The sequence below is a fragment of the Corvus kubaryi genome, unplaced genomic scaffold, assembly GCF_017639235.1.
Source record: "Corvus kubaryi isolate FWS band 111438036 unplaced genomic scaffold, C.kubaryi_AGA036_p1.0 37256, whole genome shotgun sequence".
Taxonomy (NCBI): Eukaryota; Metazoa; Chordata; class Aves; order Passeriformes; family Corvidae; genus Corvus; species Corvus kubaryi.
The window spans coordinates 7,328,304-7,343,571 of record NW_024581076.1 but is presented as its reverse complement, the minus strand read 5'-3'; the positions used below and the strand labels follow the sequence as shown (position 1 = coordinate 7,343,571).

Genomic DNA, 15,268 nt, shown 5'->3' with positions numbered 1-15,268 from the left:
AGGCTTCTTTAATTGCCAGACTCTGGGTAGGCTGTGTGTTTTGTTATTTTCTTCTTACAAGTTTTGAGTTGTGTAAGGCATGCAAATGCTTTCAAAATATGAGTCCATTGTGCTTCAGGCAGCTGTGATCTGGTGTTTAAAATGTTCCTATTAATGTAAGAACACTTAACTGCTTTACAACTCACAATCCGGTGCTTGGGGTTTGTCAAGACGTGATTCAATTCTTGTTTGCTTTGTATAGGAGATGGCTGTTCGGGCACTGAAGCAGACAGGGAGCAGGAGTATTGAAGCAGCCCTGGAGTACATCAGTAAGATGAGCTACTTGGATCCTAGAAATGAACAGATAGTACGTGTAATTAAGCAAACCTCACCAGGTAAGCATGAACTTCTTTTTTTTAAATTGTGTTCTTCTTTCTTGCAGTAAGCTAGTTTTTAAAGTAGGGTCGTAGCTGGGGAGAAGTGTTGGACAGCACTGTTCCATAGCAGTCCTGTAGGAAATAGTGAAGTGAACCTGGCCTTGCAAGGCCAGCTGGGCTGGAACCTCAGTACAATTCACCTGCTTCCAAAGAGTGGTCTATGTACTCATTCATAGTCTACATTTTCAAATAGAAATCTGTTACTCAAATCCAAATATTCCTCCATCAGACCAGAACAGACTTACTGGTATACAAATCAAGGAGGTGGACATCATAGCTCTCTTGACATCAAGATTATTTGCACAGCTGAATTATGTGTCCCAAAGAAGGGCAGTTATTGCTGCTACTTTCTTTTATGGCCTCTGATAAGGGAAAGCAAAGTCCGCTTGTCCCTAAGGCTCAGCATGAATCCTACTGACAGAGATGACAGATGGGTCTTACGGCTGCCTCCCACTTCCACACCAGAGTACCCATTTTTTCGGATACTTTAGATTGCCACAGCCTCATCAGTGCATCTCACTGTGTCCCAACAGATGAGCTGTCAGGGGTGTTGTTGTAAGAACAGCCTCAGTAATGCTGGCCTTATGTTATGACAGGAGAAAGAGCTGCCAATTACCGATTTCACTTTAAAGATCTCTGATTCCATTTCAAAACGTTGCATTCTTTATGAAGGTGTCTTTTAGTGTGGTGGCAGCCTCTTCAGTGTGCAGAGAGGGTGCATGAACCTGTCTTAATGCCGTGCACATCCCTGTGTGTCTGTAGGCAGCAGGGCTTGTGTGTCAAGGTGAGGAGTCAGCAGCTGTGCTCAGGTGTGCTGCATCTGGTCCAGCTGGGACATGGTGTACTGCAAAAAGCTTGTAATCTAACGTTCAAGCCTGCATGACTGTTCTTACAGGCTTTGTGAAGTCAGGATTTTAAAAGGAAATGGTTTAGGCATAGATAGGCCAAGTCCTGTGATTTGTGAAAGCTAAAGAACCAGAAGAGGAACAAAAACATAACAACAGCACAGAGTCTCCCCTTGTCTTTTTAGCGCAGCCAGTGTTTTATACACCTGCAATTTGTCCTCAGATCAAAGAACTGATGAAAAGTGCCGTTAACATTTCCACTGTAGGAATGTTGCTATCTTGTCTCTGCACATTCTTCAAGCTAAGATTAATATGTTGACACCCTGAAAGATTTTCCTTCCCAACAGATGGAAGATGAATAATATGAGGGGGTACTTTGTGTCCAACACATTGGAAGGAATACAGGAGAAACCGTATGATGCCTTTGTTTAAATGAAGGAGACGAAAGAAGGATTTTTGAGAATGATGGAAGAGAGAGATGTAAATAGAAAACAAGTGTGAGCAGGTGGCTCACTGTACAGAAGATGGACTCTGTGATGGCCTAGTAGTTTATAGCAATGTTGACTTTAAGTTATATGGAAAGTCTTTCCAGGAGCTATTTCCTGCCCATTGGTGTTGTACTTAGCACCCTGCTCTGTGGCTTCCTCCTGTCTGAGAGCAATGAGTGGTAATACTGGTCCAGCTTTAAAAAACAGGCTGTAGAGTAATCTGATGAGTTCATAGTTAGGGAATTTGTGCTTCTATTTTCATGATTCGATAGGACTCCCTGATGATTCTTGGCATGAGCAATATTGTGAGCCAGTAGCTCGTTATCAGTAGGAATACTTGGCACTTATAACTTCAAATGTTCAGAGTGCTTAATTTAGATTTTGAAAGGTGTTTTTATAACACATATTCCCTGTGCCGTATGCATGTGTGTGGTGTATGTCTGTATGTATAGATGGGTGAGTAATACAAAGTAATTGGTTCACCTGAATTGTTTCCTAACATTCTTCTGTGTTCTTTTTGTAAAGGAAAGGGTATTGTGCCAAATAATGTAACCCGCAGGCCGAGCTTTGAAGGATCAAATGAATCTTTTCCGTCCTACCATCAGATCAGTAATGCAGCCTATGAAGGGACAGGCTTTGGAGCAGAAGGTGCAAATATGCTTACTGAAGTTCCAAGGCCCTACATGGACTATTTAATCTCTACTTCTCAGTCTTCAGCTATGACTGCTCCTGTGCAGCGACCCTCTGGAGTGGGCACTCACAGCACACCAACGAGCCACCAGCAGAAAGCATACCCTGCAAATATGGAGTCTTCTGTGATTAATTATCCAGTGGCTAATCACAGCAGCCAGGCCTTGCAGCTGCAGGCGTCTCATGGCTCCAACAGCCAACATTACAGTAGACAGCACATGATGGTGCAGGGGGAACCTATGGGATATGGTGTTCAGCGGAGTCCATCCTTCCAAAACAAGATGCAGCAGGAGGGAGGATATGCCAATCTCCCAAATAAAGGGGCAGTTGTTCAGAACAATACTGGTCATGCATTTCAGCAGGCACCAGCAAGCCTGTATATCTCACATTCTCATCACAAGCAGACAAGTCCTTCTTCTCATCAAATGCATGTGATATCCAGAGGTCCAGCCTTTGCTAATGATTTTTCAGACAGTCCACCACAAAATCTATTAACTCCATCTAGAAATAGCCTAAACATGGACCTCTATGACATGAATAATCCTCAAGTTCAGCAGTGGCAGGCAGCAACCCCGTCACGCAGAGATTCTTTACAAAACCCAGGAATAGAAGCATCTCCACGGCAACACGTATCCTTCAGACCTGATGCCACAGTGCCAAGCAGAACAAACTCCTTCAACAACCACCAGCAACAGCCACAAGTGACAGTGTCTATGAGGCAGGTTCCTCCAGGAAAACCTGATCCTTCCATTGCATCTCCAAACACAATCACGGCAGTCACATCTGCTCATATCCTCCAGCCAGTGAAGAGCATGCGAGTGATGAGACCCGAGCCTCAGACTGCAGTGGGACCTTCCCATCCTGGCTGGTTGCCTGCACAGGCACCGGCTGTGGATGGCTTGGAGATCATGGAGCAGCACGTGCCACCATCTGGAGCAGCTAATGCCTATCAACTAGATGTGGATTACGGTAACCAGGAACTGCGGTGTCCACCACCACCCTATCCCAAGCATTTGTTACTTCCTGGCACCTCTGAGCAGTTTGATGTCAACTGCTTGTGCATGGGCGTGGAGCAGACTCTGCGTGTGGTCCCCAGTTCAACGAGCAATAAGGCTGAAGAGAGCAACGAGCGAAATGATAAAAACAGCAAGAACACTAAAGCTGAAAAACCAAGCAAGGATAAAAAACAGATTCAGACATCTCCGGTGCCTGTACGAAAAAATGGCAAAGATGAGGAAAAGCGAGAATCCCGAATAAAGAGCTACTCACCTTTTGCCTTCAAGTTCTACATGGAGCAACATGTAGAGAACGTCATAAAGACCTACCAGCAGAAAATTAATAGAAGGTTACAATTGGAGCAAGAAATGGCAAAAGTAATTCTTATTTTGTTATAGTAAAATCTAATAGGGTCAAATTGATTATTACTACTTTTAATTTGTAAAAAAAATTTTAAAGGCAGAATCCACTGAAGTAGTAGCTATCAGACACCTCCCTATACCAGACTGCATCCACTTAGAAGTGTAGGTGCAGATCTGGGGGGCTGTTTGAAAAACCTGAGATGTGAAATGATATTTCTTCATACCAGAAAAGTAAAATGAAGCAAAATCCCCCCATATTATAGGTAAGAACTTAGAAGGCAGGATTGAGGCTGAGATTATTCTGCCAATACTTTGGCAGCCCTTGCAAAACTCTTTGGTCTAGTTCTTCCTCACTGTTCCATGATTGCTACTCATTCACCAAAGCTGTGGTTCAGCTTGGCAGTGTAGTCACTGTGCCATATTTTCAGCTGAGTGTGTAATACTTGACTGAAAGTTGTCTGTTGAACACATGTAAGTAATACTGTTGTGCAAGTAACCATATCTGGACCAGCTTGAACTGATTTTGGGACCGTTGCCAGAACTTGTTCTAGAGGCAGGTCTCAGGGAGATGCACTTTGGGTGATAGAACTTCTTTAATGCGTAACTGTAGCTTTTGAATCTAAGCTGACTCTCTGATAGTGCTGCTTAAAACAAAGCTGCCAGGCTCTGATGGTTGGTCTGGCAGTTATGTTTGTAATTTTTATATGTGGAAGAGGAAGAGGGGTTTTTTTCTTCCCAGGCATGACTGGAATATGATTAGTCTACTTTTGCATTAAAGGATAAGCTCTAAGGAAAGCTGTTATTAACACGTAATGGGTAATAATTAACTACCCAATCTTTCCTAGCGCAGTCAGTTTCCAAAGTCAATTAATTTGATGCTCACATTGCACCAGAAAACTCAGGAGTTTGTTTGTTGAGGTTAGAATTAAAAGAATATTCTTGGAAAATCTCTTGAAATGTTAGCATTTTAGTGACAGTTAATAGTTCGTCCTCACTGCAAGTACAGGCTGTATTGTGTTGCTTGAATTTAGTGAATATTTCTGTGAGACTGAGATAGAGAATGATCTCTAGAGAAGTATAACAGCATCTAATTGTGCTAGTTCTTCTCTTCTGACTCTTCAGCTTTCCCTCATTCAGGGATAATTCAGGTACAAACAAAAACAACTCCTTCCCCTAGAAACCTCATCACTGACTGAAAATATGCACGCAGGAGATTTTGGCTATCTGAATATTGCATTATTGTAGAATTAGCAAGAACAGAACACACTTGTCATTTTACCTTAAAAAGGAAACTCTTCTTTTATTATGGATTGATGTACTTACCTTTCATTTTGAAAACAGTATTCCTTGTTTTGGTTTGGCTGTTTCCTTCAGCCTGAAAATTCATCCTACCTGTTCTGCACGTTTCTGTAGATTTCCTCCATTCTTTATTCATACAGATTTAATTTTTATACCATGGGGATCTCTTTGCATAGTCTGGCTGCCCACATTCATCTTTAGATACCTAGACTACAGATGTGGAATTAAATCAACCTAAGGTGCAGCCCTTTTTCTAGCCTGCTAATCAGTCGGCTTCAGCCCCCTCCACCCTCCCAGTGGCCCTTTCTCACCAGGCACTGATCTTTCTCTCAAAAGTAGTTCAGTTGATGCCAATTAATTCAGGCTTTTGGAACTGGGGTATGCAGAAAGAAAAGAGCATGCTGCAGTAAGTGAGTTGTCATAGGAGCCTGGGGATCAGCCTGGGGGTTTCTGCTGGTGGAGGCCACCAGTGGCTCTCAGTAGAGGGCCGGGTACTGAAGTTGGCAGAGTTGGCACTCTGCAGGCTCTGTCTTGAAAGGTGAGGAAAATCTGATTGGATACTGCTGCTTCTCTCTTTTCCAGGAGGTTTCTCCCCACAGCCCTGTGAAATGTTACTTGTAGAGCCTCTCTGGAGACAGGAGGTAGACAAGCCAGCTGTTCTACAGCTTGGGTGCAGAGGGAAAATAGTACATTTGGGAGGGAAATAGCACCAGGGTCTGGGTGGCAGTGGCTGAGAAGAGACCAGACCTGAGGATTATATGCACATATTTTGGGAGGGGAAAAAGAGAAGTTTGTAGGACAGATGCTCAGAAGATCTAAAAACTTTGAGAGTGGAGGCTGTATATGGTAGAGGAAAAACCACAATTTCTAAATAAGGTTCCAAGGCACCTGGGAATGTGTAGGTCACAGGCAACTCCTTAATTACAACACAAAACCAAACAAATAGCATCCAAGCTAGGAACTGTTAATGTGAGTTGCCCTAGGGAACCATTTGTGAACAAAGTGAACTGCTGCACATAGGTTTAAGTTTCAGTTTAAATTAAGGTGGGCTTAAGTGCACATATGTGCAGTGGAGTATAGTGGCAAAGTGCACATTTGAAGTGTAAACCAAATCCCATGGTCAGGTTTATGTTGTATTCCCCTGTCTGACATTATTGCCCCATGCCTTCTTGTTCAGCCAAATGAGACAGGCAGACCAATCTCAGATACTGCAAATTCAGGCAAAGTTTGGGCACAGTGAGTTTGCCCTTTTTTCAGAAATACCTCAACAGACAGACAGGAGAGTATATCTCTCATGAATACATCTTTTCTGGTTCTTGGTTAATTTTTCTGAGAAATGTGTTTTGGGAATGCTCATTTATTGTTCTCTTGCTATGAATATAACAGTACTAGCTCTTGTGGTTTGCTTTCCTTTGTAAAGGCTGGCCTCTGTGAAGCAGAACAGGAACAAATGAGGAAAATTCTCTACCAGAAGGAGTCTAACTACAACAGGCTTAAAAGGGCCAAAATGGACAAATCTATGTTTGTGAAAATCAAGACTCTGGGTATTGGTGCCTTTGGAGAAGTGTGCCTGGCCTGCAAAGTGGACACCCATGCCCTGTATGCCATGAAGACTCTGCGAAAGAAAGATGTGCTGAACCGGAATCAGGTGGCTCATGTCAAAGCAGAGAGAGACATACTTGCTGAGGCAGACAATGAGTGGGTGGTTAAACTCTATTATTCCTTCCAAGATAAAGACAATTTGTACTTTGTGATGGACTACATCCCTGGTGGGGATATGATGAGCCTACTGATTCGGATGGAGGTCTTCCCAGAGCGTCTGGCTAGATTTTATATTGCAGAGCTCACTTTGGCCATAGAGAGTGTGCACAAAATGGGATTTATTCATCGAGACATCAAGCCTGACAACATTCTGATAGACCTCGATGGGCATATCAAACTGACTGACTTTGGACTGTGTACTGGATTCAGGTGGACTCACAATTCAAAATACTATCAGAAAGGTAATATTTTTAGCCTTTTTCTGGGATGTTATTGTGTTATTTGTTTTGAAACAAGCACCTACTTCTTGGCAGAAGCACCAGATCAGGAAACTCTATAAACAGTCAATGGCAATAAAATGTGCCTGTCTCTCTCTGACTCATTCAGTTAGCTTGTTTCCAGTCCTTTTGTTTCCAATACTGTTCAAAACCCTGTCAGTAATGTGGCAGCAGCAGCAATTTTTCAGTTTATTCTTGTTTGGAGGGTCTCTTTTGGTGGTGAAATGATTTAGTCACAGCTTTGGAGTAGTCCACACATCTTCTGCATGTTCTATTGAGTACTGCTTTCTGTTGGCAAAAAGGTCATAAGCAATTGGTGTAGCTGACTTAAGTATACTCCATGGTACTGTATCCCCCATGGGAAGTATACTTCCTTGTGCTGAGACAGAGACATTTTGTTGGACATTTTGTATGGAAATCCAATTGTGAATGGGAGGGCATAAGAAAATACTTTGGGTTTAAAGTTCAAATGCTGTTCTTCACTGAGAGTAGGAGATGGCTCTAGATCTGGGTAAATACTTCTCTCTTAATGTGTCGTGTTTTATGACCACGAGTGTAAACTTTCTCTCCCATTTGAAAGGGAGCCATATCAGGCAAGACAGCATGGAGCCCAGTGATCTTTGGGATGATGTGTCCAACTGTCGATGTGGAGATAGGCTGAAGACATTGGAACAAAGAGCTAAGAAGCAGCACCAGAGATGTCTGGCCCACTCGTTAGTTGGAACCCCTAATTACATTGCTCCTGAAGTCCTGCTTCGTAAAGGTAGGTAAACCTTTTTCTCCTGTTTCACTTTTTTTTTTTTTCTTCCTTGAATAAGCTTGCTGCTTTGGAAGGTTGTCATTCTGAAGGCAAGAAACACTTCAGTCAGACTAAGGAGAACTCTCAGTGCTCCAGTGTTTAGCATCACCTCACTGACAGTGGGTTTGGCCATACTTTGTGTGTCTGTGTAATGTCCACACTGAGGCCTTTGAGTGAGACTGCTAATAAATGTGTTGGATAATTTTAAGTGATATTTTTCAAGTATAAAGCAGATTATCTGTACTTGAGGAGTACAACTCTGATCCCTATCAAGTTTACACAGACCAGTGAGTAGCCAGCTGATAGGTCTGGATCACTGATTCAGATGGGCCACTTAAGTATGGATGATGTAAACTTGTGGAAATACGTCCTCCACGTTCCCAGCCAGAACCTGTGGAACCCAAGAGAAAGTTTTCCACCATTTACTCTGGACACCCTGCATTCAAAAGCTTAGCTTGAGGAGTTTGGACAGTACTTGGTGACTATCCATGCAGAACTGACATGGTCACTGTAGTAAGGAGATCAGGTGTTCAGACTTGTCTGCAAGCTAGACCCTAAGGCTAATCTGCTCTAACAGAGATTTCACACTGGATCCTACATCATCTGGTGACACAAGTTCCATTGAAATCAGTGTTTAAATCTTTTTTTGAGACCTTAAACATGCACCTTATTGGTCTTGTCTCAGCAGTTAGGTGATTGAGGTTGTTCCTTTGCTTGGAACTTGCTCAGAAAGTCATCTGTGGCTTTCCTCTGTCTGTAGAGCCAGGCTGTGCTTTCCAGCAGCTTTTCAAAGTTGGGGATTCACCTCCACTGAACCTAGGGTGGACATCAGTCACTAAACATTTTTGTTATTCTTTGAGGTCCAGTTTGTGCTGCATAGCTGTGGGACTGGGCACAAAAAACTCCTTCATTTTTTTTAATGATGCAGTTTCACAATTCACTTTTGTTGAGAATTTAATTTATTCACAAAGGTTCAAGGACAACAGGATTAGGTCTTTACTGACAGCAGTAAAATTTAGGTCAGCAAGAGAAGTCACAAACCTTTTGTGTGAGAAAAGGCAGAAGTTTGTGCTGTATGTTCTAATACTTAATTGCAAGTAGCTCTATACATGTTCTCCTTGACTAGTGGAGGTCAACCCTTTGACTTGTCTTTCAGGATACACTCAGCTCTGTGACTGGTGGAGTGTTGGTGTGATCCTCTTTGAGATGTTAGTGGGACAGCCTCCTTTCCTGGCTCCTACACCCACAGAAACCCAGCTGAAGGTAAGTTGAAGCAAAGTTCCAATCTGTGGTAGCAAAATTTTCCCTTCCCTTCTCTTTCATGCACAGACCTACTCCCCTTTCTTCTGCCAGAGAAAGGAGTAATGGTTAAAAAAGTCTGATTTTAAATAGTTCTGTGCAAGCACATATCTTTTGCCAGTAAATGAAGACACAAAATATCAGACTAGAACTGACTTGTGCAACTGCAGTGATAGGTATTAGTTTTATGAGTCTTCTCAGCAGAATTGTCATTTCTCAAGCACAAGTTCATCCATTTAAATTCCTTAGAGTGCCTATTTAGTACCTGATATGCCAGTGACAGTTGCAGTTGGCAATGTGTTTCAAAGTTGAGCAATATTAGTTCTTTATTAGAAAGGATCTATCTCATCACCACTTTTCCTAGTTTATGTTTTGGAGACAAAGAGAAGTAATTCCTTGAAGTCATTGCACAAAATCATGTGTAAACTGAGTATGTTCTCAAATCTGACCATAGGAGCATTCAGGAAGGAATTTGCCTTTTAAAAAAAAAGAATTGCTCCTTTTGTCTGCTAGCCAACAATGTTTTTCTGGTTCATTAGAGTAATTTCTAACAGGCAATGCAATCTGATAATTGGGTTCTTGAAGCTCTGAACTATGCAGACTGTGAGATGACTTGTTACATGTGCACTTCTGTACAGTTCATGTTGGCCGTCGGAAGGGTTCTGTTTCCAGATCAGAAGTTCCTTAATACCTTTGTTACCTGCAGGTGATAAATTGGGAAAGCACACTGCACATTCCCTCACAGATCAAGCTGAGCCCTGAGGCAACTGATCTTATCACAAAGCTCTGCTGTGCTGCTGAGGACAGGCTTGGAAGAAATGGAGCAGATGATATTAAAGCCCATTCTTTCTTTCACTCTATGGACTTCTCTACCGATATCCGTAGGCAGCCAGCTCCCTATGTTCCAAAGATCAGCCATCCAATGGACACTTCAAATTTTGATCCAGTTGAGGAAGAAAGTCCTTGGAATGATACTAGTGGTGACAGCACCAGGACCTGGGATCCACTAGCCTCTTCCAACAGCAAACACACAGAACATGCTTTTTACGAGTTTACTTTCCGAAGATTCTTTGATGACAACGGCTATCCGTTCAGGTATCCCAAACCTTCTGGCATGGAAGTTTGCCAGTCTGAGAAGTCTGATGTAGAAGACAAAGGTGTGGTGGATCAGACTGGAGCTTGTCAGCCTGTATATGTGTAAATTATTGTATAGAGTACCAGATAAAGCTAATCTCAAATCCAATAGGGCCCTTACCTGATCCTTTAGGAGCTGATCCTGCAGCACTTGGTCAGATGTACCTTCAGCTGAGGCTGGAGACATCCTGGGGAGTAAGAAGCTTGCAGGGCCAGGTCCTAAAGATAGCACTCTTGAAAGTTCAGGTCAGTTCTACTGTAAATAACTTTGTTGATAATTACACTTGAAATCCTGGTCTTCACCAAAATCTGCAAGGCCAGCAGTCTGTCGTTTCTAGGCCTATTTTTATTTGAGGTCAGCATCCCCCTTACTCAGATTAACATTTACAGACTTCTGCAACTGTCAGCGTTATTTTTTAAATGAATAAAGAGCACTTATATTTTGTTTATAGCAGGGTTTTTTCCTACTAAATTATAGGGATTAACTTTGACAAATCATGCTGCTGTTCTTCTTTTCTACATTTTTATTTTATCCCTAGCACTTACTTCACATTTAGGAAGATGCATTAAGCTGAAGAACATGTGATGAGAGGTCTCTGTGCAATAATGTAAGAAAGATAAAAAAAAAGGAAGAGAAATGAAAAAAAGAAAACTGCTCTCTAATTTTCTAAATTTACTGATGCCATTGTATTCACACCGTGATTTTTGTTTATTATATGTATTTTCCACATGTCAAAATTGTGACGTAACCTTAAAGCTGCTTTATTTCCTTCTGCTTATTGGAGTGTAATAGAAAGTGTGAGCAAGTGGCAACTTGGGTGTGATTTCATTGTCTAGTGTGTGAAGAATGTTGCATGAGCAGTGTTTTTCTATTTGAAATGGCCTTTTCTTGCCATTCACAGGCAGGTCCTGTGGATCCATTTTTCTAAGGGTCTAAAATTAGACCATTTTAAACCGTGTGTTGATAATGTATTGTGTGGATGGTTTCCTCTTATGATTGTATCCAATATTAATTTTGTAAAACAGATTGCAAAGGTTATACCTGAATAGTGATGTTGTGGTCTGATGTAACAGATGGTTTTAGTAAGCACGTGTCATGGGCACACACGTTTCCCCACCGAGGATCAGCAGCCAGACCATTACAACGGAGCAGATTTCTGGGGAGAGCCTGGATGGGGCTGGCTCAGGCAGGGAGCAGCACAGTGGCCGTGGCTCCAGCTGGCAGAGGCAGCACAGCGTCCAAACCGGAGCGTCTCCCAAAGCGGGGCTCCCATAACACATCGAGGCCCCGGGCGCAGCGAGGCTGAGGCTGAGGCTGGGTGCCTGCAGCTCCATGGACACCTACGGGACCTGGAGGTACGTGGCTTTCCACACATCACATCCCCACACATAACTGGCTGTGTATCCATTTAGGATCCTAGTGTTTTGGGCACTGACATCGGAAAATGTTGGCATTGTTGGTAGGTCATTCTGTCCCGTTGTCCAGAGGTTAAAATGTTGCTGTGATGGAGCACAATAGGCCTTCATTTCTGTCAAATTATAGGCATACTTTGAAATATCAGTTCTTAACTATGTTAAAATATGCATTTTTTTCTTGTATGTATAAGTGAGAATTATTCAAGATGATATCAGAATACTAAAGATAATTAAGCCATATGTATTTGCATATATATTATATATAACTAAATAAGTAAACACACACAAAAATCCTTAATTCAGATTAGTGTAACAGTCCTATTTAAAGTGATTGACCTAATAACATTTGGGGAAAACACTCCTTTAATGTGTTTTTGCTTTATTTTATTTTTAAATCTGGAGCTTCGTTATTTTTTCCATATATTATTCCACATATTATTCCTTAATGTTTTAGCATATCCTATCCTATCCATTGTTTAGATATCTAAGCAACAACATATGAATTCATCAGCCTAAACTAAACAAAAATGATTGTGTATTTGTTTACATTTGTATGAAAGGAATGTTCTGAGGTATGCAGTGCTTGTGTCGTGACAGTTCATGTAAGATTCAGTATTACTGCTTTTTTATATAGTAATGCCATTTTTTTGTTATTTACATCTATCTGACATTCTTTCATGTGGTAGGTTCTTTCTCAGGAACTCAATTTAACTGTTATTTATTGATATATCATTGCCTTTGAAAGCTTCTACTGGCAGAATTTATTAAAAATCTGAATCAAAATCTACAATGTGTTATGTATTATTCAAACAGACAACTTCTTCGTCCTTTAAGGCAGAAGTTTTAATGGGTTTCTTTTTGTAATGTTATTGATGGGGTTGAGCTACAAACATAAGACCCAAATCTCATTGCTGCATCAGCATTTGATGTGGAATCTCTGGGTACCTTCAGACAATTTCTTCTGTCCTCATGGCCCTTAAGAATAAGGAGCAGGATTCTGGGTAAAACCTCGTTTGGCATGACCAGGTCAGTGGATGGCATAAAAGTGAACGCAGTCACTTTCTGTGCAGCGGTGGTGCTGCCAGGGCAGCCACAACCCTGGCTTGCCCCCTCTGGCTGTTGCCTCTGATTCATTTCTCAAATGTAAATAATTTGCCTGCACATACAGAATCTCTGCAACTAAGCAAAACAAGAGAAACTAGCCCAGAAGGAAACAGGTGCTTCCACCACACGAATATTACTGATTTACAATCTGTGCTATAGGGAACAGAAGCCAACTCTCCTTTCACCTAAAGAAGAACTGATTTGAAAAACCAATCTTTCAGGTTTATCAGGCACTGTCTGTAGAAGCCTCTCATCCTTTGCAGACATTTCAGAGGTAAACAGAAACTTAGGAGTAAATTTTATGAAATTTGGACAAGTAAACCTTGTGCCACGTACTGAGGCTGGCTCTAAGCATTCTTGTTTCTGCTGAACTTCCCGCAAAATCATCAAGTATCTTCTTTTCAGAGGTTATAAAAACTCAGGGTTGGTATTAAAATACCTCTTCCTCAAAAACAAAACAAACCATCATAAAAATCCCAGATAACTTTAAAAACCAGAAAACTTCATAAAGCAGGGCTGCCAGGAACAGAAAGGAGCCTCTGCAAGCCTTTCATACCTCTACTCTTCAGTGGGGCCAGCAGCTGAGCAGTGCTGAGCAGCAGCAACAATTCTTGAGAAGCAACTGTTTTGTAGTTGGATACAAAAGAACTGGTAGTGGAAGTTATAACCAGGTGCCTAGCTTGAGCAACATGAAAGCTAAATGAGGGAGAGAAGCATTTGACTTTTAAATGGAAATGGAAGAATGAGGCTATGCAGGAAGCAGGCGATAGCCTGGAACTGGATGGAAAATTGGTCTCATGAGCATAAGAAAATTCTTTTCCCTGTAATTTTTGAGGTATGAAATAACTGCCTTAAAAGCTTTCCTAGAGAAACTGCAATGAGAAGAGGAATTTAGAACATATAATTTGGTACTATCCCAAAATGCAGAAACATTGGCAGAAAATGGCAACTGTTACTAAATTTATTATTGGAATTAAAAGTAAGAAATCTTTCCCACAGGAAATAATCTTAGGAATAGATAATGTAGAAATAGCAACCATTAAAACACACACACACACACCCCAAAAGAAGTGTAAAAATGTTTTTCCTGGCAGAGAGATTTGCTGCAGCAAGAACATGGAAATTGTACCTTCTTTGTGTTTCTGTTTTGAGCAGTGAATGAGCAGTGGGCAGCTTTTTGTAAAAACGCAGTCCTGGGCTCCATCTTACCAAAACAAACTGAGGATCTGATCCTTAAAGCTGGCATCACCTTCTGCAAATGCAACAGTAGCTCCAGGCCTTGCACAAGAAACTGGAGCCTGGTGACACGGACAGCAGAGATTTGAACGGACTGACGGATGCACTGACTTGCAGCTCTCGTGGTTTCAAAGTGCCTTTACATCAGTGCTGTGAGATGAAAAATACCTGTGACAGCATCTATTATTTTTGCATGTGTGAGGAGAATGGGGCTTCATGAAGCAGGCCTTGGGTCATCTCAAGTGTTTTTCAGACTTCAGTGGGGCTCAAAAAATAGAGTTAAGCCGCATCCCATCTCATCCCCATGACCTGAGAAAACCTCAGGTACTTGGACCCCTTGACTATTGTATGAAAAGGGGAAATTAAGTGTGCAAGGGGAACACATGGGCAAGGGGAAATAGCTGATCCTGTTAGGCCATGAGTGGCAGCCAGGAAAAGACTTTAAAGATGGTCCAGCCTTGCTGCAGCGTGCAGTGGTTACACTGTGGGGGTGCACATGTTGGGGAGAACATTCTTCCACCTCCTGTTGGTCTGGCCCTTGTTGGGAGCACAGCAGCCTTCCCAGGGAGTAGTGCTGGACAGGAGGGAGCCTGCACGTGTCCTCACCCAGTGAGCCAGGCCTGCAGCTCTGGGTGCTGCTGTACAGGGAAGAGAGAGGCTGCATTGCCATGTGGCTCCCACACTGCCTCTGTCCCTGGGCTGCTTTAGAGCAAAATGAAGCAAGAGCTCACCACGATGCTGCTGGTTTGCCCAGCCAAGTGCCACAAAGGAGGTCACCAAGTGCCACAAAGTATAGCCACAGATGGAAAGCTTTTCCCTTAAACTCCTGGCTGTACTTGTGAAGGCCACATCAAATGTCCCATAAATATGCTTGTCATAAGTAATAGTGCTTTTTTTTCTCCTGCTTTTATGCTGTTGGGTAGCTATGGGTGAGGTTTTTTCCTTTCTTTCTTCAGGGCAACAGTTGGCTGCGCAATTGTGCTCCTTTCCAAAGGAAGCACTGATAGCTTTCAGTGGCCAGAGGGGAAACTGAACTAGAAAGCAGAAGGATCTGCAGGTCACTCAGTAACATGGCAAAGTTAACCCAGTAAAGTGGGTTATCTTTAGTAATGCAAAGTCTGAAAATGAAATCACTGCTCCTGGGG

The 15,268-nt window shown here is 42.2% G+C and overlaps 1 protein-coding gene across 2 annotated transcripts in view; it reads left to right on the top strand.

Annotated features, from left to right (window-relative positions):
* Positions 1-12,570, top strand: part of LATS2 (large tumor suppressor kinase 2) — a 49,003-nt gene extending 36,433 nt beyond the window's left edge. The window contains exons 3-9 of one of the 2 annotated variants that reach the window (XM_042023929.1): positions 242-374; positions 2,275-3,812; positions 6,517-7,099; positions 7,716-7,898; positions 9,091-9,197; positions 9,940-10,328; positions 11,442-12,570. In XM_042023929.1, the coding sequence (XP_041879863.1) occupies positions 242-374; positions 2,275-3,812; positions 6,517-7,099; positions 7,716-7,898; positions 9,091-9,197; positions 9,940-10,328; positions 11,442-11,451 (2,943 nt within the window). In that variant the 3' untranslated portion in view covers positions 11,452-12,570. Of the gene's footprint in view, positions 1-241; positions 375-2,274; positions 3,813-6,516; positions 7,100-7,715; positions 7,899-9,090; positions 9,198-9,939 lie in introns of both variants that reach the window. The other variant, XM_042023928.1, reaches the window with a different exon arrangement.
* The last annotated feature ends 2,698 nt before the right edge of the window (positions 12,571-15,268 follow it).